Below are 25,872 nucleotides of genomic sequence, written 5' to 3' on the forward strand. Positions count from 1 at the left end.
GCAACTCTAAAATAGAATTTTAAGCACAGCGTACCCGTGATGTCTGAAAAGTAACATGAAGCACCTCAAATGGCTTATTTTACAACTCATTTAACAAATTTTATATTGATAATTTGAGTAACATTTTGAAATGCATTTATTCACTTTTATGTAACAATGCGTCATGTGTTACTCACAACGAATAAGTATACGGCACAATGAGAATCATAACTCAATAATAACAAGTCAATACATGCACACTGGTAAAGTTAAATAAAAGAAAATACAAAAAAGTAAGACAATGCAGCTGCAGTAACATTATGAATCAACACAGTTCATGAGATAATTTGAGTAAAATAAATTGGTTAATATAGTAGCACCTGTTGTATATTGTACGCAAATATATAAAAAAAAGCTGTTATAAAATACTGTATAAATAAATATAATTATTATACTTCTTAAGTTGACATGTGAAAGGCTTGAATGGATACTTGTCAACCTTTGTTTTTATCTTTCTATGTAATTCGGAACTACGTGGTTTCAATTGTCTGTATTTTAGTCTCAATTTAACTTGACCCATTTGGAGAGGCGGCATAGTTTTTTTCAGGATACACTTGTGAGATATATGCTTGTTAACATTTGTGTTTATTTATCACAGGTGATAGTTGATGAGCAGAACTTAGATTTTCTCCTCCAATATTCAATTTCTGCTTTAAAGAAGTGCAGTTCATGGACCCATGTGGAAATTCTTCAGGCCTTGGCAGCCCTTGTTTATAACAATGGACCAAAATGTCAGAAGGTGAGGTAATAATATGGGGCTTTACTAGTGAAGGAAATTCCTTGTAAAAATGTGCCTATTTTATGACTGACAGTTTTATTTCTTTTGACAGTTAACATGCCATCGCCTGCATCTGAAACCGCCAACATGAAATGCATGTAAAAATAAAAAAAAGTGAATAAACCCTGTTTAATTAGTTGTTTAATATCTTTGTCCACAGTGTGAGCAAGCATCACCCAGAGACGAGATCCAGAATGGAACCTAGTCCCATGCCTTTGTAAGGCTCCTGTGGGACCATCCTAAGAATTCTTAGGTTGCTTGAATAGATCAAGCTCAATTAATTCAGTGGCACAATATCCTGCTGACAGATACCAGTCAGTGTTAAATGCCTTAGGTTTGTTATTGAGGGACATGATGATTTTCTCCATTGCTAGAGACTCCCATATCCATGTTGACAAATTTCTCCTTGTTGGGATATTTAGCTTATCCCATAACCCCGGAATTGACTACAGCAAGTTGTAGAGTGTCATGAATTTTTGTCTTCCTCTATTATGTTATGTTATTAAAATTTCTAAAGCGCGACTGCTACCCTAAGGCATCCTGGCGCTGGGCACTGCCTAATTGGTGCCCGTAGAGTGAGACAGCTAAAATGTGAATAACCACGTAGAACGTTGCAAGCGCTCCCCAGGCTGGGTAACTCCCAGCTTCCTCAGAGTTTTGTAGTGAGGAATGTGATTCACAAACATCTTTCAAACTGCCTATAATATGTTGGTATCAGTATTTTACCATGACAAATGCAAAAAGCCTCTGCTGCCCCACCCCAACCCCACTGCCAGCATAAGACCTCTTGTTACTGTAAGCATGTATTTTCTCAGCTGTTAAGGATCAGCCCCTGCCAACTTTGTACATTGCTTCTTTCCTTGTTACATTTGTAACAGTTCTGTAACACCTCTCAAATACGTTTTCCCATTTCCAGTGAATAAATTCCTCCTCCAACCAGTACTTTTTAGGTCGAGGGACCGTCGCTTCACTGCGAAGCAGTGAGGGGGCGGAGTCCCGAAGAATGTTTTGGAGTTAGGGGGCTTGGAACCCGCCTCTCTCCTCCATTCTCCTCCATTGGCTGGTTTCCTAAACGGAGGCCAGCCATTGGAGGAGAAAGGGAGTCACTCCAATAAAGCCCCGTCTCTTTCGGATTCGGGGGCGTGTTTTTTGCGTTCTTTCGCCCTGTGACGTCATCCGTCACTCAGAACGCAAACAACACGCCCCCGAATCCGAAAGAGACGGTGCTTTGCGCCGCCATTTTTTTTCTTGTTTTCTTGTCTTGACTGTAGCATGGATGAGGAGTGCTCGCCGCCTGTTGACTTTTGCAGCCGGTTGTTTTCTGCCGGGGATTAGTGTGACTGCCCGATGCTGCGAGACGTTCTGACCCGTGCGGGAAGCCGCCCAGTTCCTCTAGGTGCCCTGAGCTCCAGTGGTCGCCTTTACCTCCGCCGCCCCCTGCATCCTGCTCTTATCAGCACCCCCGCTCCGGCAGCTTCAAGTGACGCGGGCGCAGTGTCCGCCCCCGTCTGCAGCCCAGGCACCGGCGCAGCCTGCGAGCGGAGCTGTGCATGGCAGCGGGCAGAGCCCGGCATTATGCAGAGCAGCGGGGCAGAGCGCCACCCGCGTCTGAGGCTTCGCTGCTAACCTGGATCCCGAGCCAGCCTGTTGTGGAATTCGTGCAAAATTGCGAGGGAGGAGAGACCATGCCTGCGATGGATGGGGTTGGTTGGCGGTGTCTATTCTCTCTCACTGTGGTCTGCAACCCCACCCCCGCCCCTAATGCGTGGCACTACCTTCCGCTGCATTGTTTGTGTGCGCCTCATTAGCTGTCAATATCAAATTAAAGGTCAGTCATAAAAAGTTCAATTGGCGTTTGTGACGAACATTGAAAGCAGCAGCGCGGATCCGCAGACATGTAACTAACGTCAACACTTGTTTTTGAGAGTCAAGGTGAGAGCCTTGGATCACCCATTTTCCCGCAAAAAGAAACGCAAAGCCGAATAATAAGATTCGCGCCCAAATGACTGATAGATGAAGCGTTTGTCACATTTCAAAGAGTGGAAACAGCGGCTTTCCTCCCTCGGATGTCTGTTGGGCTTGGGCATGGCCGCCACCAAGGGACCGCCTTACTACTTCCTGGCACTCAGTAACACCTCAGCAGTGCTGCGTGAGAAGGCCACTTGCAGCTCGCTGTGAGCCTTTGTAAGGTGCCTCATGAAGCGTTGAGGGCAGCTGCGGTTGCCACGGCCTCTCATGCAATGTTTTATTTGTGATAATACTGCATGTAGGGTCTCAGCGCTATCCCTATGAGCCTGTCCCAGGTGCTATGAACCTCCAGGCTGACTAGTCTTCCGTCTCATACTTCCTTTTCCGCACCGTTATACAGTTCTTGGCTCTAGCAGATTATTTTCCATCCATGCCGCCTTCTTTTGCTCTTCTGTTTTTGATTCTTTCTCCTCTACATATGCCTCGTTCTCACTTGCTTTGCGTCAAAGACTGATGATGAAAAATACGTCTCTGTTCCCTAAAATGAGTGCCGGTGCCCACTATATGCAAGCACCGGCATAAATTAAGCACTATCTCATGTTGAACGGTTGTGTTCTCCAGTTATGTATGAAAACTCTGAGCCCCTCCCCCCCCACGTGTTATCAAAGCTGTGCTGCGAGGCTCTCTTGATGGGAGGGAGCCATTCATGATGTAATGTCAAGGTGTTGCTGCACAAGCTTCTAGAAACTCTATCCACCTTCAATACACTTTACTCTGAATGTATCTCACGGTGCCGATCTTTTACCTACTCAATAGAAGGCGTAAGTATAAGTGATTCAAGCAGATTTTCTGATCTCTGTCAGAAAACACTATCAATTGTCCTCCTTACATGACTCGGTTACATTTGTTCAGACTTACTTTTGCATATTGAGATCTGGTTCATTTTGCTCCATTTTAATCTAGTGAATTAGCTTTGTCCCTCGTGGCCTTTTTCATGATAGGCGACCATGACTCCCTGTTCCAGTTGTTCACATAACCAAATCACCAGCGACCACTGCAGTATAATGTTGTGCAGTCATGTCTGTGCAGCGCCCGGAGCAGACACTGCGGCTGTCGTTAGCTCTGAATTGAGGGTTTGTTGCCGGTGTTCTATACTGTCTTTGTCTCAAGTTTTTACTGTCTGTGTCCCAAAGGCCCATCTTCTTGTATCAGAAATTTGATAACTATCCGTCGCGGGGGCCATTTTGGTAGCCGGTACCTGTAACCGTGTAACTTAAAGAGACATTGTATTGTAATGCAATTTCCCATTTTTTCCGCATTGATTCATGTAATTGATAGAGTGAAAATGTAGTTTGAGGGCCACCAGGACCAGTTACACCGTGCGCACCGAAAAGCCTGTTGCATATTGGCGAGGTTGAAATAATGCCAAAAGGGCAATCTCACGTTCACCCTTTATTCATCCACATTTGCATGCTTCCTTCATTGTCCATCCACTCGTCAGTATATGCATGCATCCATTTATCTTTTTAGCCATTGATCCAGTCACTAGCCCATCACCTATCCTTCCACCAATCCTCAATTCACTCTGCTACTCATCGTTCCATTGCTCCACCCATCACTCCAATTGTTTCATTCTAAAGTCCATCCATCCTTCCACCCTTCACCATTTCTTCCTTCTTTGTTTCGAAGTTTCCTTCCTTCTTTCACTCTTCCTGTCCCCTTCCATTCTTGTCTTTCTTTCTGCCCATCTTACTTTTTCCTCCTGTGTAGATAGCTTTTTTTTGTAGGAGCCTCTATGTGTGGGTGGCTCTGTGGAGGTGGCTCTTTGTGTGTGAGTGGCTCTATATGAATGACTCTGTGTGGGTGGCTCTGTATGTGTGTGTATGGCTCTGTGTGGGTGGCTCTGTATGTGTGTGTATGGCTCTGTGTGGGTGGCTCTGTATGTGTGTGTGTGTATGGCTCTGTGTGGGTGGCTCTGTATATGTGTGTGTATGGCTCTGTGTGGGTGTAAATGCAATAGGTCATGCATATGCGAGCGATTTAAGCTATTGACGTAAATGACAATGCCATTTATTTAACGATTGAGCTATTGGCATTGTAAATGACAATGCCATTTATTTAACGATTGAGCTATTGGCAATGTAAATGACAATACTATTTATTTAACGATTGAGCTATTGGCAATGTCAATGACAATGCAATTTATTTATGATTAAAAAAAAAAGGCATAAGCAATGCCAATAGCTCTACCTTTAATAATGCCGAGGCCATTGCATTGTAAATGCTTGTTTCTTTCTCATTTGACTTGGTGTCTTCTTGCTGCCAAAAGGGATATGTAGATAGTGGAAATGATAATTTTATCTAGTTCTTCCCATTGATATATTTCTCAAATGTCAAGAGTTCTCTGAAAGCCCAAGTTTTCAATGATGGGTGTAGAGTAAAATACATTTTTGTAGCTAACACAGTAATTCTTTTTATAGGGACCCAGAATTCTGTTATAAATTGCTCAGATATCTTAAGCTGACCATTCCAGAAAAATGAGCCTAGCATGAGATGTTTTTATTTGTTCATGTTTGGAATCGCCACTCAACTTTTTCACCTTGCTACCCAAGCTCCTGGTGAGAATTCAGTATTATAAAATAAAGGCGTAAACTGAGAAATAGAAACACACAGAAGCCCTTTATCGCGTCCACCCTGTCCCAATCAACAGTTGTCACTCCGGTTACTGGTGAGAAGAATAATTCTCAACTAGTTTTCAAAAATAATATTTTTGCCAGCCAAAGAAATATCCAGAATGGGGCATCTGATATCCTGTGTTTTATGAAATATCACTGCTTTGCTGTGCATATCTTACCCCATTCAACATTATGTTTCAGGTGGCCTGCTTGGAAGTACAACAGCAGGATGAGGAATACCACCTCACTCTTCACAGATGGAACACAGATGAATTTAACTACCATATGTCCTCTGCAAACAAAATTCTTTATTGCAGTGCAATGCTGTTTAATTAATGATGGAAGTATTAGTAGTGGGAGAGACCGGTTATTGGATTATATGGCCATTTTCACTGGCGCACTACTGCATATGAAAGTCCGCTTTCCCGTATGCTTAATTTGTAGTGTCGGTCTTACTTCGCTCAGCAGGAGGCAATAATTCAAGATCACAATCTGCGCTTTTGAGGAGGCAATCCAGATTCCCAGATAGGTAATTTGGTTAGGAGGTTTGTGTTAACTGTTGTCATTTGATCTGAGGAACCATTCAGTGAGAATGCCTGAGACCCCTGTAAAGTGATCTTGTATACTAATATTTTTCTAGATAGTCTAGCAGGAAAGGCAGGGAGGGCATTGGGTCCTCTACTGATACCATCATTTTGCCACAGATAAAGTAAGTTTAAACCAGTTGTCTCCAAATTACATCCTGTTGATTTCATTATAACAAATATAGTCTGAAAATGGTTTCAGAGTGAGATCAAATGGCCGGGGCGACAAAGTGCTTCCCATCCCAGTAATCCTCTTGATTAGGATACCCCTTAAGGATACGCCGCTTACATTAATGTTTGTCTTCTGATTCTGGTAGCTGCTTTATGTAGTTCCAGTAAACCATGTAAAACTTTTTTTTTTTTTTTAGCATCTAGCTTCAAGAGTACAGTGTTCTTGTAAATGCTGTCTACATTATGTATGATCTTCTTTGTGTTTTCTCCACGCTGTAATCCCTGAATCAAATTCAATTGGTCTGGGTCGACCAGGTCTGTTACCAGGAGGTTCAAGGCATTCTGCCAAAATGTCCAAAACCTCTTGGTGTCTAAATTTATAAGCAATAGAGGCCCGTATCAGCTACAATCAGTATGGTCCTTTCTTTTCTTTTTTTTAAAACTGTTTTTATTGAGAACAAATTGCAGCATTAGAGACATTATACTGACATCTCTGGCAAATTACACAAGAATTCAGCATTGTTTCACAGCCTTCAAACAATCAGGATTACATAGCATTACAATCACAGGTGGCATTACATTTCTATTATGGTTACCGCTATGTGCTCTGGTCTAAACCTCGGGCGAACCCTCTACTGGTCCATATGCAGTTGCGTATTATCCTTGGCTGCCCGGTGTGGGGGCCATCAACGTCTCACCCACCTTCCCCAACAAGGTTTGTCTCTAGCTCCGCAATTCCACAGTAGAGGACATGTAGATCTCAACCCTATATTTGTTCCATTTTCCCCACTTATGAGCCCATTTTCGTGGGCACCCTCTCCCTTTGTACACAGTTTTTCGGCAATCATGGTGTAGTCCATGTCTTTTTTCCCAGTCGCGTACGCGCGGAGTAGTGTCCACCCTCCATTTCTGGGCGATATTTAGTTTTGCTATAATCCAGCCCATCGTGGCCCAAGACTGCTCAGCCTGCGAGAGGTCAGTAGCCTCCCAGATATTAAGGAGACAAAGTGTGGGCAATGGTTATATGGGATTGTTCACCGAGACGAGTGCCGTGGGTTGTGTATATAATAGTCTCATCCACCCAATCAGTTTGGGTCCAAACCCCATGCTGGCCAGAACAGCCAAAAATATTCCCAAGCAATAGTGTCACATGCTATCGTGGCATCAAGTGACAGTAAGATCCCTTCCTCCTCGAGGGTATTTATTTGCCCCAGTGCACCATGTACACGTCGCAGTTTCCGTGCCGTGTTCCGACCTGATATGAATCCCGACTGATCTGGATGAATCAAATCATTTAGATATGGGAGCAATCGATTAGCCAACAATTTGGCCAGAATTTTGGCTTTCACCGTAATCAAAGATATGGGCCGGTACGATGTGCAATCTTCCGCCGGTTTACCGGGTTTGTGAATAACCACGATGGTGGCCGTGCGAATATCAGCCAGGAGAAGCCTAGATTCATAGCTTTCATTATATAGATTAAGCAAATGGGGCGCTAACTTCATTGCCATTGGTTTGAGAAGTTCGATAGGAAGCCCGTTCGGACCCATCGTTTTGCTGGCTCGAACATCTTGAATTGCCTTCTGGATCTCATTTACCAATACGTGTGCATCCAATGCCTCTCTACCCTGTTGGATGATGCATGCTACCTCTGTAGTGGCGCGGAGATCTGCTGCCATCGAGTCTTGCATGGCTTGCGTAATTCTATATACATTCTCGAAATGGGCCGCAAAGGTGTCGGCTATACCTTCTGGGTCAGTGATCAAATTGTTGTTAGGACCCTTTATTGCTCGTACCCATCTCACAGATTGTTCCTTGCGTTCCAGCCGTGCCAGAAGTTTACCAGTACGCTTGCCCTGCTCATAAATCCGGTGACCAGTAGCCAGGGAACGCATGGTGGCGTCCTCCAGAAGCAGCTGCCCATAGTCCTGTCTTTTAATGCAGAGTGTCAAGATCAGGGGCCTGAGATGTGGTCCCCACAAGGTGCAAAATGTCCGCTTCCAGTTTGACCACCCTCCGGTTACGTTCGGTCCTGTGGCCTACCATCAAAGATGGCGCCCTCCCCTTTTCACCGCACCGTGTGCACCCCAGAGTGTCACTGCCGAATTTACTGACCCCACATTTTCTTCAAAATAATAATCTGTGTCTTGTCGCAGGTTTTCTCTAATGTGCGGGATCTTTAGTGCCCATGGCTGTATCATGATTGGGCATGGATGTCTAGTGCGTTGAGCACTGAGGACCATCGGAACAGGGGAGTGATCCGAGATCCCTCGCGCCAAGCAAGTAGAGTCAGTGAAATCATGTATGTCTTGGGCATGAGTGAACAGATAATCTGTGATTGACTGCCATGTACACCAGATTGAAATGTGAAATGTGTGTTATGGGGGTGGGACCATCTCCATATGGCCACCATCCTGAAGGCATTAGTAAGATCACGGAGTTGTGAGCTTAGTGTCAAGTCACGTCTGGGCTTGAACCCGTCAAGTAGGCCGTCCATTGCCAAATTAAAGTCACCTCCCATTAGCAATGATCCCACTGGCAAGTCCAACAATAACGCCCCCACATCCTTCAATGTTAGGCGCTGCAATCCAGGCGGGGCATATACCGAAATAACATTAATGACTCTGCCCTCCCACATACCAGTGCTTACCTACCCTGAGAATCTGTCCAGGTGTTCTGTATCACATATGGGCAGCCTTTATGTAGGAGAACCCCCACCCCTCTTGACCCTGTAGTGAAGCCCGAATGTGCTACCATGCGGTACCCCTATTGAGGGCCATGCACACATTTCCTATCAGATGAGTTTCTTGAAGCAGTATTATATCAAGGGCATGTCGATGGATATACTGTAAAACAATGCCTCTCTTAATTTTGTCTCCCAGCCGGTTGATGTTCCAGGTGGATAGTTTAATTCCTTGACCCGTTACCATTAGCATAGAGCAGAAGTACAGTGATTACTACGGATCGTCCGTCACAGCCTGCACCCCCAGAGGCACCCTCCAGGGTGACTCCCAGACAGCCACTATGCAATCCAATACCTTGAAACATATCTTCCATAATTTGGATTTTGATGCCAAACAAGACGTACACATGCCATTTGTCATTTCCTCCTGCTGCAAAGAACCAAAAACCCCAGACCCCCCCCCCAACAAGCCAAACCTACAATTGCCCACCCCAAAAAAGTCTCTCCTGCCTCCCTGCACAACGGGACTAGAACCGCCCGCCACCCCCAACATGCAGAGTGCCTGTCGCCCACCCACAAACAACTTCAAGGAACTTGAGCTACCCCACTCCCAATCCACATATATGTATATGTAAACATCACGCTTTATCCCATCAGGCCCGACCATCCTCCCCTCCCCCCCGAGACAAATCACAGGCCAGTGTTCCAATGCGGCACTCCATTGTTATCCACCGGTGCCCTCGAGCAATCACAGGTGCGCCTGCGATCCCAATAATAACAATAGCAACTGTGGACCAACTGAAAGTGAAAACCCGCATAAAAGAGCAAAAACCTTAAGTGGTCCAGTAGGGCACTGGGCCAACACCTTAAACTTCGGCTGAATGCATTACATAGTCATCGAAATCCCCCTCGTCCCCCCCACCCCAACCATCCAAAGCATCAGTCATTGCACCAGCACACCGGAGGAACAGACCGTGGTCAATCGCATTAATTCGCTCTAGAGTGCTTCCAGAGTCCGGGATTCATACAGCATAGTCTTACCAGACTCCAAAGTCACCCGGTTTTAGTCGACCCCTCTGGCACACGGTGAGCCCTTTGGAAAGTCCACATGGTTGTAGATGTTTAAGAACTAGTTCCTCAACAAAAAGGTCAGGGGCCTGTCCCTCTGCCCGCTCAGGCACACCCAGAATGTGGACGTTGTTACGCCGCATCCTTCCTTCGTAATCATCCAACTGTAGAGCCATTGTCTCGTGGGAAGAGCGCAACTCAGTTACCTGTCACTTAAGAAAGGTGGTATCCGTGACAAGCTCCTTGGTGGTTCTCTCTACTGTCCCCATGCTCTCCTCCATTTTCTTCATGTCTTCCCGAATCAGCACCACTTCTGTTGCCATTGTATCGATCACACTGCAGCTATGGGTGTTATGAGTATCAATTTTTAAAATCTGATGCTTCCACTATATTACCAGTATAGCTATATTTTCACTGTTTTGTCTAACCCAATGTGATATTCAGAACCTCGTAAAACAAAGGTCATGCTCTACCTATTATCTGCTCCACTATGACTCTTTCCTCCTCCCTAACCCATATTTTATTAGTCTGAACAGATTGAAAGTGTTCCTTTTCCATGGTCAATCAATTAATCGGGGTTTGTATAGCACGGCTATACAAACACGTTGAGTGTTTCAACGTGCTGGGGTGGTGCTGCTGATCTGTCTTGGTTTGGAGATTTAGTCGAAAATCCAGGTCTTGAGATCCTTCCTGAATTGGGTCAGCGAAGGGGTTTGCCTGAGGTGGAGGGCCAGCTTTTTCCAGGCTTTGGTGGCGAGGTATGTGAAGGATCTTCCTCCGGTTCTGGTCTTGTGGGATGGAGGCCAGGGCGAGTTGGGCGGAGAGAGTAGTCTTGTGGGTACATGGAATGAGAGGCGGTAGTTCAGATATGCTGGTCCTACGTAGTGGAGAGCTTTGTAGGCATGTGTGAGGAGCTGGAAGGTGCTTCTCTTGTTGACAGGTAGCCTGTCCTGTTGCAGAAGTCATTCGGTGATATGGCTGCGGCATCGGATGCTGAGGACCAGTCTGCGGCATTTTCAGCTTTCTGTAGTTTCCTGAGCTGTTTGTGGCTGATGCCAATGTAGAGTGCATTGCCATAGTCTAGTTTGCTGTTGATGAGGGTGTGGGTGACCGTTTTTCTGGATTCTGTGGGGATCCATCTGAATGACTTTCGAAGCAGGCAGAGCGCGTGGAAGCAGGATGAGGATACGGCGTTGATCTGGCGGTTCATTGTTAGCGAGTAGTCTAGTATGATGGCAAGGTTGCGTGCGTGGTCCATGGGGTTGCGGCGGGTACCAAGTGCGGCGGGTCACCGGGAGTCATCCCAGCTGAGGGGGCGGGTCCCAGGATTAGAAATTTTCTGATTTGAGCTTCAGGCAGCTATCTTTTATCCAGGTGGCAAAGGCCTTCATCCCGCTGTGAAAGTTGATTCAGGCGGTGTGGGTTTGTTGGTGAGGGAAAGTATCAGCTAGGTGTCGTCTGGGTAGGAGACTATGTTGAGTCTGTGGTTTCTGAAGATGTCCGTGAGGGGGGGTAATTTAGAGGTTGAAGAGGGTGGGGCTCAGGGAGGAGCCCTGGGGCCCTCCACAGCTGATCTGTGTAGGTTATGAGAGAAATGGAGGTTATGACTCGCTGTGTTCGGCTGGTAAGGAAGGAGTGGATCGTGGTTGCCGGCTTCTTCTTGGAGCCTCATGAATAGGGTTTGGTTGGAGATGGTGTTGAAAGCGGCCGAGAGGTCCAGTGGGAAGAGGGCTGTGCCTTCACCTTGGTCAAGGAGGGGGCGGATGTCGCGGTCGGAGCGATGTGTGCGGTCTCAGTGCTGTGGTTGCTTCAGAAGCTGGATTGAGAGATGCCCAGGACGTGGTTCTCTTTGATTAACTCAAAGAGTTGGGTGTTGAAGGCCTTCTCAATGACCTTGGAAGGGAAGGGGAGGACCGAGATAGGTCTGAAGATCTGGAGGTCTGGTGGGTCGGCGGATGGCTTCTTCTGCAGGGGGTTGATCTCAGGGTATATCCAGTCGTCGGGGAAGCTGGCGGTGTCGATGGAGCAGTTGATGGTGTGGCGAAGCTCGAGGGTCATGGAGGTGGTTGCTCTATGGAATATGTGATACGGGCAAGGGTTGGATGGGGCTCTGGAGTGGATGATCTTCATGGTCTTGAATGTGTGGTCTGTGGTGAGCAGAGTCCATTTAAAGATCTGCTGTGGTGCAGCGGGTTGTGTGCGGTGATGACAGGTGTTGTGGCAGGGTCTTGGTTGTCGGAACTGTTGTGGAACTGCCTGATCTTGTGGTGGAAGAAGGTGCTGAGTTTGTTGCAGAGGTCTTGGGAGGGTTGGACTATCCTCTATGGCTGCCAACATGCCCATTATGTCCAGCAAGAGGTGATGTGGGAGTAATGTTGCATGAGAGAATGTAACTTCTTCTCTCTTTAAACATAATCCCGTATCCAGTGGTGAACCGCAACGTAACGTGACTGAATTCAACACCGATGTAGGGATTGCCCTAAACCAGCTAGCCACTTTGAAACAAAGACAACAGAATACCAACAATAAACACCAATAAGTATTTCAGAATAGGACTCTGGCCATCTAAAACCCACCTGTGCTCCTTGGTGCGGCAGTACTACTCGGGTTAAAATCCTGTTGGCACACTTCAGTGACAAAAATATAAAAGGGTATTAAAATTGGAGATCAATTCTGCAAAACCCACATTCTGCGCATACATTTTCTTGCGCAAACCTTTTTACTGGCATCTTCTGCACCCTAACAGAACTGAGTTCATCTCATCGGAAGAGCCAAGGGAAAATGTGAATTGTAGAATACAACACATTTGCAAATTTTTATCAGGCTATTAAAAAAAAAAGAAAAAAAAAAAGAAAATGAAGGGTCAACATTTCTCTCCTCTGCCTGCAGTCAGTATTACATTGTTTCCTATTTCACTGCATCAAATCCTGTTATGGACCAGTACCCTGAGGAGTTGGTGTCAGAATGTAAATGTCTGGTTCTCTGCATTCTCCAGTCTATGCTAAATATCACAGAAGCCGTACAGTAGTTCTAGTCCAGAAGTAAAAGCTGTAATGAGCTCTTATCATCTTTGGTGAGCACTGCTTTCTGCAAGTTGTGACCTCTAGGTCTATTCTCGTAACAGGAAAAGTGAAATTGCAAGTGCAAATTACTATGAATTAAAATCCTGGACTGGCAGACTATATCTCTTTTCACACAAGGTTTGTTTCAGTTTGAAGTTCTACATATGTGGGATCCTTAGAGAAAACTACAAACAATTGAAGGTACTGGCACATTTTGATAATCTTCTGATGCACACTCCTCATCCTCCAGGAAAATCTGCCTCACTTGTACCATGATTAGTTCCAAAGTTTGTTTGAATTGGTATTAGGGTTTATATACTGTCTGGTTCTAGTATACATGAAAATGCCCCCTTTGCCCCCAAACCCCTTCTGACTTATACCAGAGATGGGCTAGATTCCGCTAGAGGCAATGATGCTGTTGCATGTACCGCTAGAATTACCAGTTCACCAGTGAGACTTCTTGATTTTCTTGAACTAGTTCCTTGAATAAAGACCTTTTTTGGATCATTTTTGCCATTGTATCTATAGCAAATTAGTTTTTCTTGGATAGGCACTCCTTTTTTTCTCCTTTTTTCTTACCACTGTTTCTGATGACTTCTGGTCACTGTACCCCTTACCACTGGTAAACAGTAGTAACATGTCTGTGCCTCCCCTCTAAAACATGGGACTTGCATTGGAACACCAGATATGGCCAATTTGACTTCCTTAGAAGTCTCTTGTAAATGATGCCTTACGTGCACCTTTGATGTTGAAAGTTAAATGCCATATGTGGGCTACCATGTTTATTTACACCATCCACATGTATGATAAAGATACGTTTCTTCCAGGAGCACCCCGAGCTTTCATTAGGCTGCAGATTAAATTCACTACAGTGACACATGGCAGGGAAAATAACTTTGCAGTGTAAGCAAAGGCTATTTATTTTTTATCTATAAGTAACCCATAAAGTGTGCCTTGGGCAGGGTGCTAATAAATAACAATATGGTGTGGTGCATATTGAAGTTAGTGTTCCATCACAGTGAAACAAAACCCAAGAGCTATTTCACTATGTAGGCCAGGCTGGACATTTTAGGCCTAGGTGGAATTACAATCTTTATTTTCTACCTCTGGTTTCCAAAAGGCAAGAAGAATGTTCAAAGCTATTTCATGTTTAGCTATTAAAATCTGACCTAATGGTGCTGTCTGACAATTGATACCTTTAAGCAGAAAATTAACTTTGTACTTTAGGTTGCCTTAGCCAGAACAGACTTAAAACAGTTCTACCACTCTTCATATCTTTAGAGCTGGAATACGCACCCTTGGCTAGGAGAGTTGAAGACTCTTACTCAGAGGACAACGGCATGCATATGGACACTGGAAAGGTAATGGGTGTTAACTGTTGACCCCTTAGTAAGGATTAGCTACCTAGGTGCGGACAGGACTAGGTGGCAGAACAAATGACTGCTTTAGTTTTCCTATTTTGCCTTGGAAATACCTTAGAGGACTTCTCACATTCATTCCCAAAGCCCTTCTGGATAGCCAATTCCCAGTCACTGTAAGAAGGAAAACTGTTCTTCCACCTGTCATTTTTTCAGAGCCGGAATCCACATCTTTGGCTGGAAAAGGTAACTACTCTTGCTCGGTGGACAGTGGCTTGCCTTTGGGTGCAGGACAAGCTTGTGGTTGTTAATTGCCAACAACTAGCAGGGGTTGAGTATCAGTGAGTGAACATAAACAGTTGGCAGAAAAAATGTGAAGTTTTAGCTTTTAACTCTTTGAGTTGGAGATGCCATGGAGGTCTTCATCTATTCATACCCAGGACCCTCCCAGACAGGGTTCAGCCACATTAGGATGGAAAGGTCGTTTTAACCTTGTCAGATATGGGAGTGGCTAAGAAGCTGAAGGCAAGCTTAGTGTCAGCTGAGTTCTTCCACATTGAAACAGTAGCCTCTGCATAATTTTACAGTAGGGCAATGAGGAAGTGCTAAAAAAGGGTGGTGGGAGGACTGTGAGATGGTAGAATCCCTCTAATCACTGGCGAGTGCAGAGGATACATCTGGCACCTCCACCACCACCTTGTCAGAACAATCCTGGACCTGGGAAGACACCATTTGCAGAAGGCCATACTGGAAAAAAATCCTAGCTCCTGCTGGAAGAAGAGGACCCACACAAGGCCTTAAAGTCTCTATAATGCTGCTGGTGCCCAGGAACTAATACTGCTCTCCAAGGGTCAAGTTGTTTCAGGGACACAAAAGGCAGATACACTCTAATCTCCAGGAGGGCCCAGCTGACTAAAGAAGACAAGAACCTACTGGAGACCTACCCGCAGAGAGACTTGGTGCCCAGAAGCCTTCCCTCAGTAGTTGGGGCCTGACCAGGACTGACCAGAAGAAGCTTTTGCAGAAGTTGGAGACTAGATCTGAAGGTAATATCTTTGACTAGGACAACTCGCTTGGTTTATCCGACCTTCGCTCCATCACAGTTGGCCTGAAATTGTGCCTAGGTCCTGATCCAGAGCACACTGTTTTCCTTGGTGCTTGACTTCTTTCTAGCTTCTTTATGCCTTAAACATTTTCAAAAAATCCATATCTCCAGTTTTTCTTAACCTATTTTTGAAGATCTTGATTTTATTTGACTCATTAAATTGTTCTTTTTTTCTAAATTTGTTTGGGAACTTTATTATATTGTATTCCTTACTTTAAAGTTGTTAATACTGCTTGATCTCTGCATGCATTTTTTTGGGAGTTGCCTAATGCTTGTGCCATAGCTAGCGGGTGTTGAGCAGACATTCTGTCAGAACTGTGTGGGGTTTTTGAGTTGGCTGAGTTGCCCCTGTGGAAGCAGAACTCTGTATTTCAATATTTAGGCCACCCTAAAAAAAATATCACCCCAAAATGCACCTCTGGTAGTTCTTCTCCAGGTTGGTCTTGCATAAGAAGGCACCCTCCCCAACATCAGTTTAGCAGGGTCGCAAAATAAATCCTTGGGACAACTCAGTAAATGAGTTTCTAAATCAGAGGAAAATTAATGAGTTTTAGTACAAAACAATCTTAAAAGCAAGCAGTACAGAGTGAATGCCATGAAGGCTCAAATGCAGAGTTAAACATAGAAGTCAAAATCATGTGCTGTTTAGTGTGCCCTTCACCCCCTCCATGTTTCATTAACTGTGCCCTTTCCGGCCCTCCTCGTGTGACTCAACAGATACTTCCAGTGATGTCATAGTGATGTCATAGTAGAATGTGTTCTAAAATCAAGCTTTCTGCTCATATCTTCAGTTTCTCTCCAGCCCTTGTGCTGTCTAACGACCTACTAGTAAAGTCAACCACTTAAGGCATGGTTGATCCTAAACGTCAGAGACTCTACCATGGGTTGTCTCAAGAAGCTTTCACAAAATTAATTAAGACTTTAAGTGTATATATGGCTGTTTGTATTTACTCCGTTAGGAGGCACAGTATTTGTTAGCCTATTTATTTAAAATGTAAATGTTATTTGTGTCTATCTGCAATTGCTTTTCTAGTATCACTCAGATTTACTTGGAAAATCTGGAATTTTGGTGCAGTTTTGCGATCTCACTCTTCATGATCCTGAACTCTGTCGGGCTGCAGTTCATGGTATGGCAAACCTATGTCTAAGGTATGTGTTTTAAATACATCTTTTTAACTAATGGATCTTCAGATTTTTGGAGGGGGGTTTAAAGAAGGATGATTGATTAAGTTACACGTCCTATATTTCCCTTTTTTCGAGGCACTACGACCGTCTTGATTATGTATAGTCTCCATTTTATCTTCCACTGTTTTCCATTTCGTTTCTAAATTTCCTAACATTTCTGCAAGCCGTGGAAATGACTGTTGAGAGCCAGCTACACAACAGATTTGAGATTTTGCAGAGGCTTGCCCTTAAATTAAAAGGTAGAGGGCAACATCCTTTACTTAAATCTGTTTTAGCTCTTTAAAAAGTCTTACATTAAGAAAGCTGGATTCTGCTCAGACTAGATGTCCATTTCTTCATTGACTGATACTCAATTATTTTGATGCATTATATTTGATGAACACTTGCATACTTTTTAGAAATATAAATTTATTTAGTTGAGCATTCATTGTCTGTGATGAAGGTCTTGTGCTATGTAAACTAGTGGTATTGGTCAAGAAACCTGTTTCTGTAATGTTTATTTGGAAAAATGAACTTTTGGCTTGTCCCTTTTCAGTGTTCCTGGACAGCCATACTTGGACGAACCCTACAGAAATGTGTGCTTTAAAACGTTCATTGGAGTCTTGCAGTCCTCCAAACTATCTTCTGTTGATGACATCACCTTTTGCACGGTGAGTAAACTTGTACAGTAGCATAGGGAATTTTTATTTAAAAGTATATCAGCTCTATTAATTCCATTTTGATATCAGTTGTAGTACTCCGATCTCTTCTTAACACTTTTAATACATAAGTGTACTTGCGGAAATGCACATTTAGTTACTGATTTCTGTATCACTTATTCTGGCTGGTGGCCACATCAGAGCACTTTATATTGTGGAGGGTGACAAAGCAAGCTAGAAGCGTACATAGGAACAGGAGGGAAGCAGTCATCAACAAACTAATTAAATTAAATTTCAGACCTATGCATATGTGAACAGATGTGTTTCTTGCCACTTACACCTGCTTCATGGGTTGTTATTTTCTCTCATAAGATACATATAAAATTATGCACTGCCCGACTCTCATTCATTCATCCTGTTATGCAATGTGATGCCATTGTTAGCCTGAGTTCCTCTCCCTGGATGCAATGAGAGGTCCTAGTAGCAACACGAGAACGACTGCCTTTGACTTGGTATTGGAGTGTATCAATGAACCAGTTTTGCAATAGATACATCATTGATGGACCTGTTCAGTTTTGTTTCTTAAGAGCACAAAAACCCTGAAATGTCATTGTATGTAGATTTCTCTCACCATTTCGTTGTGCAGGAGTGGAAAATGCTGGAAAAAAAAGAGTTATAGCTGTTACTTGAAGGGGAATGATTTTACTCTCTACTCATGGATAATGAAGTATGTTGTATCTCCCTAGATCTAATTTTGGACGATGCTCTTAGTGGCCAAGCCTGAGGCATTTGTAATCTGAGTAACAGGCAGGCAATGTGTGTTTGAGAAGGGTACCTATTAAGAAATGGTAAATGACTGTTGAATGCATGAAGAAGAATAGCCACTTAAGAACCTTAAAGCGGCAAGGTATTTGCTTCTTGCTATCTTAGTTCCATTCCTGTTCCCCAGTAATACCCATGTCGATAATGGATAAGGTGCCACAGGATATGTTGTTTATTCTTATCACTTGTGGATTAGTACTTTCGAGGGGTTTTGATTGTTCATACCTGACTTTGTTTTAGCGAGAGCATGCCAGGATAATGTAATGTGGTTTAAGTAGCTGGTTAGGAGTACCTTTTATCTTCTTATTTCCAATACAACGTATTGCACTGCAGTATGTAGTCTGGTGACTTTGATGTCTTTTCTGGATGCTGTAATAGCATCATCAGTGTCCTTGGTAGGCACCTTTCCACAACTGCCAGAGTGTTTTCTTTGCTGAAGTCTGATATAGATTCCCACTGCAGAAGGAAACCTGGCTCATACTTTAGAGTTCAGCCATTTTTCATTAATTTCTTTCATTGTTTTGACTACAGTGGGAGAACAGCATTGTCACTTGGGGTAGTAAGGGATGTCCGAGTGGCCATTTTAAAGAAATGTATAGTTTTCTGCCTTTTGGTTCAGTTGATACATTTCAATGGCCACTCAAGTGTGGAGTGAGTAAGCAAGTCTTCACTTGCATTTTCACACCAGATGCAATGGTTTCTTCCGAACAGCAGCAAATAGATGTTACACCCAATGGTTCCTGAACCTAAAACCCAATTAAAAGCTTATGCCTGTGTTGTGAGTAATCCTTCTGTGATGTAGATACGTTTATAATCCTTTATTCCAATTCTTTCTTGAAGTATGGCCAGCACACAAATGCACAGCCAGAGCTCCATATTTAACAATACTACACTCAAACTATGTAGCCTTGTAAGTATGTAGGGTGTTTGATTACACATCTTAATCTACTATTAATGTCTCACTGCTGTCGGCACTGTTCTGGACATTATGTGTACCAGTACTACCATCAGCATTTTAGATTTTGCTATAACATCCACCATTCATCTCTTCTTTGTTTTTTTTAACACAAACTTTATTGCTTTTTTAAAATTCACTATACATGTATCATACCGTGTCTGTACATTAAAGCATTACATGGTGTAATGGCAAGTGTTACATAGAAGATACATTGTAGGACATGAACGGGTCCTGGCATTTAAGAGCTGTTCCACAGAATAATGCAATTGTTGCTCCCCTCGAACAAAAATTGGGTCACCTATTTATATTGGAGTGTGCGTGAAGTATCTGCAGAGTGGTAGGAACATTATAGGGTTATAACTGTTATACTGTGGGGGAGGGAGGGAGAACTAATGTCTGGTGTCTGTATTAGACTGGGATGTAAAGAGGCATAATATGTGTGCCTGCAGTGAGGGAGGAAGGGGGTATGCCAGTAGCGTGGGCAAATGTCCACAGTAGATAGAGATAGGTCCCCTGTGGTTGTCACTCCTGCCTTTGCACGTCATCCTGTGCTTTGAATCCTTCTAAAAGCGAATTCAATTCAAGCAAGATGGGCTTCTTACGTAGCCCTCTGCACTCCTCCCAACGCAGAGCCGCTCTTTCTGATAGCCCCCAGTGCACAACCTCCCCCCAGTGCACAACCTCCTCCCACCATTGGGCCACATGTGGCACCCCCTGAGAAATCCAGCGTATGGTTATCAGCCACTTTGCCAGTAATAGAGCCAAATCTATTTCACTATTGGGCTCTTCGCCCTAGGATGTAGCCTTAAGAGACAGTTCCACTGGTCCATGCTGGTCAGTTCTGATATGGTTTCAGGAATTTGCGCCCAATAGGCAGACAATGAGGGGCATGCCATTAATATACGTGTAAGGTCAGCGTCGGCTGTATTACAATAGAAGACGCAGTTGGGAACATGCTGCTAATCCGTTGTGGGGTTAAGTATGCTCTATGTACTACAGAGAATTGGATGAATTTAAATCTCAAAATATGCGAGACCTTCTTGTGCTATTCTAGCAAATTGGCCCAGTCTTTGTCTGATAACTCCTTGAAGAGATCAGGTTCCCGCTTAGTTTTCAAGGAAGAAAGCAGTACCATGAGGTGTGCCCAGAGCCCACGGCAGAGCCATCGTACTAGGTGTCCCATGGTATGCAACGCCAATGCGTCGCTGGGTCCCTCCCATCCGGTGCCCAATACTGTTAAACGTAGTAGAGAATGCTAGCGTGTGTTAAAAAAAAAAAAGAGCTTCCGGTAACCCATGTGCATAAACAGTTTGAGACATCGGCTTGCCACCCAGAAACAAGGAACCCCCTAGTGCTCACAAGGGCCTAGCCTGTGTGTCGTCGGTGCACCTGTAGACTTGGGGAGACCCCACAGTGGTATATTCAGTGCGTATGGCATCATGGAATACGTGCATCTTTTTGCTGTTCTTCAATAGGTCAGGGCCACATGCAGTAAAAGGGAGCCTGTTGGTGGCGCGGCCACACCTGGGCATATCAAATGGTGGAGGTTACCCCAGCTGATCCGAACCGCTGTGTAGCCTATTTCCATTGTGTTATGTCTGACCAGCCAATAAGACAACCACTATAGTTGCCCAGGCAGAAAATATGCTTTAAAACCAGGGGCTCCCAGGCTGCCACCATCCGTCAGCAGCTGTAGCTTAGTAAGGCTTACTCTACGACGTCCCCCCTCCCCAGGCGAGCTCAACTAGCAGGGTGTTCAAAGATCTGAACACCCAACTCAGCACTTCTATAGGCAAGTTTAAAAAGCGATACAGGTGGTATGGCACCATGACTATTTTTGCCTGGGCTAGCCACCTTCTACTGACAGAGGCAGTGTGATCCAAAAACCGATTTGGGAGCGCAGTGAGGTCATCGTGTGGATGACATTGCACTCCGGAAGGTACTGTGACTTGCAATAGATTTGGATGCCTAGGCATCGGAACGTGTATGGTGATATCTGTATAGCCATTTTCCCAAGCGTCAGCTTGGGTTCCGTATATTTGCCAGCAAAGGAGAACGCACATGATTTATCTGTATTTACATGGAGCCCCAACAGCCCACCAAACTCGGGTAGCAACTGGGCTGACCAAGCGAGACCACCCCCATTTCCCCCTAGTGTTTTTCTAAATACAGGGTCATGTTGTCAGCATATAAAGATACAGAATGTATCGTCCGGGCTATCGGGATCCTTTACTATCCTACTTACTGACGGATTTGTTCGGACAAAGGCCATCACATGCAAAAACAACAGTTGATGGACAGAATGCAGAACACTGTCATACATTAACCCCAGTACAGAGATCTGTACCTAAATCCATCGTTTTTTTGCTCACCATGCCATTCCAGTTTGAACTCCGCCATATGCAAATCAGTCTTGACCCTGTCCCTCATGGGAATAGTCCAACCCGAACTGGCAAGGGTTTTACCCCTATTCAGCCAGGGTAGCTTGATTCCAGTGGCATGGAGAGCACGGGACCCACGTTTGAGTATACCCCTCCCACTTGGGGTGACAAATGCAAAAACAACAGTTGATGGACAGAATGCAGAACAATGTCATAGAATTCACCCTGTACAGAGATTTGGTGTAAGAAAGTGGCTTTGTATATACTGGACAAAAGTAATGTACAGTGTGCACAGAGTCCACAGTCCCCAGAGGTATGGCAGAGGCTAAAGTTAGATATAACCGTACTCTCTAAAGTGGTAACTTGGTCGAGCAGTAAGGCAGTATTTGAGGACAGTGCAAAGCATTTGTTGTACATACCTAATCAGCAAATGGTCTCACACACTCAAGCATTGAACTCTAGGCCAATTGTTTTGTGTATAAAAATATATAGTTACTTTATTTTAGAACCACAGTAGGTATCATAAATACTTTATCAGAATGAGGTGTTGCAATTGAATACTTTCAAATAGCAATAGACTTTGGAATGCAATAGTTACAGTTGTTGCAATATGCAACACAAGGTAAACCCAAAATAACATTGAGCTCAATAGGAGGTTTTAAGTAAATGCAATAAAATCACTTTAAGTCAAAGTCAAATGCTTTTGTATAGCGCACAATTCACCAAAAAGGTCTCGGGGCGCTTTGCAGTGAAATAACAGCATCCTTGACTTTACAAATGTTTTTCTTACTCTGGGCTGGATCCTGGATTCAGCCCTGGCGCATTTCATGTAAACAGTTGAAAGAAATCGTTTTTGTTATACAGGCTATTTTTAAGGAATATTTGTAAGTTTTGAAAATCGACACTTAAAAGAAATTCTGAGTGAAACCCAGCCAATGTTTGTTATCCTATGGAGAAAATCAAGTTATCGGTCTCTGGGTAAGTACTCAGCTGGCAGAGTTAAGGTTCTGGGGGTAGACTCCGGGGTCTCCCAGGATCAGGTAAGTACAGTTGTTACACCCTCAGCGGCACAGGGGCAGCTGGGATCGTGGAGGATAGGTAGACATCCAGGAGTTGGGTACAGGGGGCGGTGGGGTGCCGGGTGCAGGGGTGTCTTTTAAGGTTGGTAAATCTTACCCTCAGCTGATCTCGGTTGGAGGTGTCCCTGGATGTGAGGCTCCAGGCGTAGTCCGGATCGCCGAGGAGTGTCCTTGGGTGCTGGATTTTGGGTCACCGTCGCCGGGGGGACGTCCTCGTGGTCTTTGTCCACTCAGGCCCGACTCGGCAGGTGCAGAGTGTGCTGGTTTCGCGGTTCCTGGCTGGCACCAGGGGTTGTTGCTTTTTGAGCAGAACCACTTCTCGTGGGAGTCCCAGTCTTTAGATATGCAAGGCAGTCAGGTCCTCTGGGGTTTTCGAGGTTGCTGACCACTGGAGATACTGGGGTTTTAGCAGGAGTAAGTTCATGGATTGACAGGCCTGTAGGGCTGGGGCCAAGTCAGTTGGTGTCGTCCTCTTGTTAGCAGCTGCACAGCAGGTCTTCTTTCTTCTTCTTGTTGTTTCAAAATCGGGATCTGAGGAAGGAAGGTTCAGGGTGCCCCTAAATACTAAATTTAGGGCATTACAGGTAGGGCAAGTGCAGGGACCAATGAGTCCCTGTCCTGGGGTGAGTATACCCTCTGTCCTGCCACTCTCCAGTGGGAGGGGGGCAGGAGCCTAGCTCTAATTGGGTAGGCCTCCCCATCCTCAAGATGGCGGTAGCCCAGAGTTGTCCTTCACCTCGCCTCTCCCACCTGAGGGGTGGGGTTGGCAGAGGCTGGCACACCACCTTTCCACACTTAGGGTTTCCCGCCTGTTTTCCTGCCAGAGTGGGGGTCAGAGCTGATGGGGGACAGTTGCTGAGTACAGCAAGTGGCCTGGAGAAGCTCACAAAGGCGGCATGCCTTTGAAGCTTCCCCTGACCATCCTGGGGGAGGAGGCTTCACTCCTCGTCCCAGGATGTGCATTGTTTCAGGCCCCAGAGAGCGGCAAGCTCTCGACCCAGGGGTCCAGAAACATGTCTGGTGGTAGCCACGCAGTCAGGACACTGGGAGTTGCTTAGGTTTCAGGGGGCATCTCTAAGATGCCCTCTGTCGTGCATTTGGCATTAAATCCCACACTGGCATCAGTGCGGGTTTAATGTGCTGATAAGTCTGATATCAAACTTCTCAGTCTTCAGTGTAGCCATTCATAGTGCCAACCTCCCAACACCATATACTCTTAATGGCATTACTGCACTTACAGTGCCCAGGAATGGCCTTGGGTAATGTAGGGGTACAGGGCTCGTGCACCTGTGCCCACACCACTGGCATAGTGCCCCCAGCTAGAGGGGTGACTGAGGTATGTCAGGGCAGTGTGTTTGTGGGCATGGCACACAGGGATGTGTGCCATGTCGACTCTCTGTTTAGTTTTGCACCATGACACTCCGCCAAACAAAGGCAGTGTGTGTATGTGTGTCAGGGTACAGGGTCCAGGGTCCCTAAGGGTGGCACAATAAGTGCTGCAGTCCTTAGGGGTTTTCTCTGGTCACAGTGCCCTGGGTACCAAGGGTACCATTTACCAGGTACTGAAATGTGGCTAGAAATGCCAATTGGGTTTAGGTTTCAACACATTTTTAGGGAAGGAACACAGGCCCTGGGCACCTGATTGGCAGGAGCCCAGGGCACACTCAGTCAAAGTACATCAGCAATTCAGCAAAAAGTGAGGGCATACAATGCAAGAAAGATGGCACTTTCTCATATCTGGGCCTAAATCCATCGTTTTTTTGCTCACCATGCCATTCCAGTTTGAACCCAGCCATATGCAAATCAGTCTAGACCCTATGCCTAATGGGAACAGTCCAGCCCGAACTGCCAAGCCAGATCCTCCCTGGACTGGAAAGAAGCAACCTAGGACCGGTTTCAGGGTTTCACCCCTCTTCAGCCAGGATATCTCGATTCAAGTGGCATGAAGAGCACGGGACCCACGTCTGAGCATACCCATCCCGCCAATGGCCATCACAAACAGGAGCACCAAAAGGGGGCATCCCTGTTGAGTCTCATACAATATTTGTTAAGAGTCAGTGATGTAGGGCCCAGTTCGTGCCCTGGCCTCTACATATAACCGTTTCACCCACTGAATATATGCTGGGCGTATTCTATACCTGGCTAACGCCTCTATCATGAAATCCCATCCCAGGGTGTCAAAGGCCTTGCAGATATCCAGGGATAAGCAGGCAGCAAATGGGTACTGTTCATGAACAGTGTCCATTATCTGAAACAAACGACCACTATTTTGGGAGGTGCTACTGCGGGGAACGAAGGCACCTTTGATAGGTGTGCAATAGCTCCAGGGGTAACGGAAGCAGGACGTGTGCAAGGATTTCACTTAAGATTTTATATTCAGTATTGAATATTCTCCCTACTAGAGGGAGGAAGTATGCCTTTCTCTAGTGAGAAATTGTATACGCTTTCTAGCTGAGGTCTCAATCGTGTTATGCACGTGGAGTAGAATTCAATGAGGATGCTGTCTGACCCTGGAGTTTTCTTGCAGGTAAGTTCCTTGAGAGCCCTGCGTATCTTACCTACCGAGATAGGGGTGCCAATGGCCTCCCAATCATCCGCAGGCACCCTGGGTAGCGCTGCCTGGTGTAAGAATGAGGGAATATCTGCAGGGTCAGTGGGTGTCAGGCAGTGTACAGCAATGTATTAAAGTTGCTTAAGGCTGTGTTGATGTCCACCTGTATTCTAGCTATTCCCTGGGTCAGTGTGTTTATGGATAGGATAGGTGTGGGTAAGGGGTCTGACCGGATCACGCAGGCCAAAAGTGCGCCTGACTTATGGCATCTTTATTTGAATAAATGCCTTGTAGTCAGACACGGAGGCTTTCAAGGGGTTCTGCTAAGGTGGAGCTAGCCTCCTGTAGCTTCGACGTTTCGACCCCAGCCTGTTTCAACAATCCCAGCCTACCCTCCAATTGTGTGAGCTCCTAAATAACCTCTTATCTGGCTCCTACTACAGCCTCCATAGACATGCCCTTAACCATCACCATGAAGGCCTCCCACTCCACTAGAGGAGAGGAGGCCATACCCGTATTTTTGGATAAATGTGTTAATACATGTGGCAAGTGTTTCCCTAAATACCACATCTTCAGGCAATGCAGGCTGTAAGTGCCAGGAGAGGTTGGGGACGGAACCTGGCCCCACAACAGGGTTATTTCTAGAGGGATATGCTGAGATATTATCTTCCCCCAAATAAGTGGTGTGGCTAATGCTAGATTGGTGGCGTGAAGAGCAAACAAACTATCACGGCGGGAATGCAGTTTGTGGGGGTAAGAATATAATG

At 45.2% G+C, this 25,872-nt stretch overlaps 1 protein-coding gene across 3 annotated transcripts in view; it reads left to right on the plus strand.

Annotated features, from left to right (window-relative positions):
- HEATR6 (HEAT repeat containing 6) overlaps positions 1-25,872 on the plus strand; it is a 305,356-nt gene that overhangs the window by 10,748 nt on the left and 268,736 nt on the right. For 2 of the 3 annotated variants that reach the window (XM_078679768.1, XM_078679769.1), the window contains exons 3-5: positions 638-778; positions 16,525-16,640; positions 17,212-17,326. In XM_078679768.1, coding sequence (XP_078535894.1) covers positions 638-778; positions 16,525-16,640; positions 17,212-17,326 — 372 coding nt within the window. Of the gene's footprint in view, positions 1-637; positions 779-14,309; positions 14,390-16,524; positions 16,641-17,211; positions 17,327-25,872 lie in introns of those variants that run through there. The other variant, XM_078679770.1, reaches the window with a different exon arrangement.

The sequence above is a fragment of the Lissotriton helveticus genome, chromosome 3_1 (genome assembly GCF_964261635.1).
Source record: "Lissotriton helveticus chromosome 3_1, aLisHel1.1, whole genome shotgun sequence".
NCBI classification, from domain to species: Eukaryota; Metazoa; Chordata; class Amphibia; order Caudata; family Salamandridae; genus Lissotriton; species Lissotriton helveticus.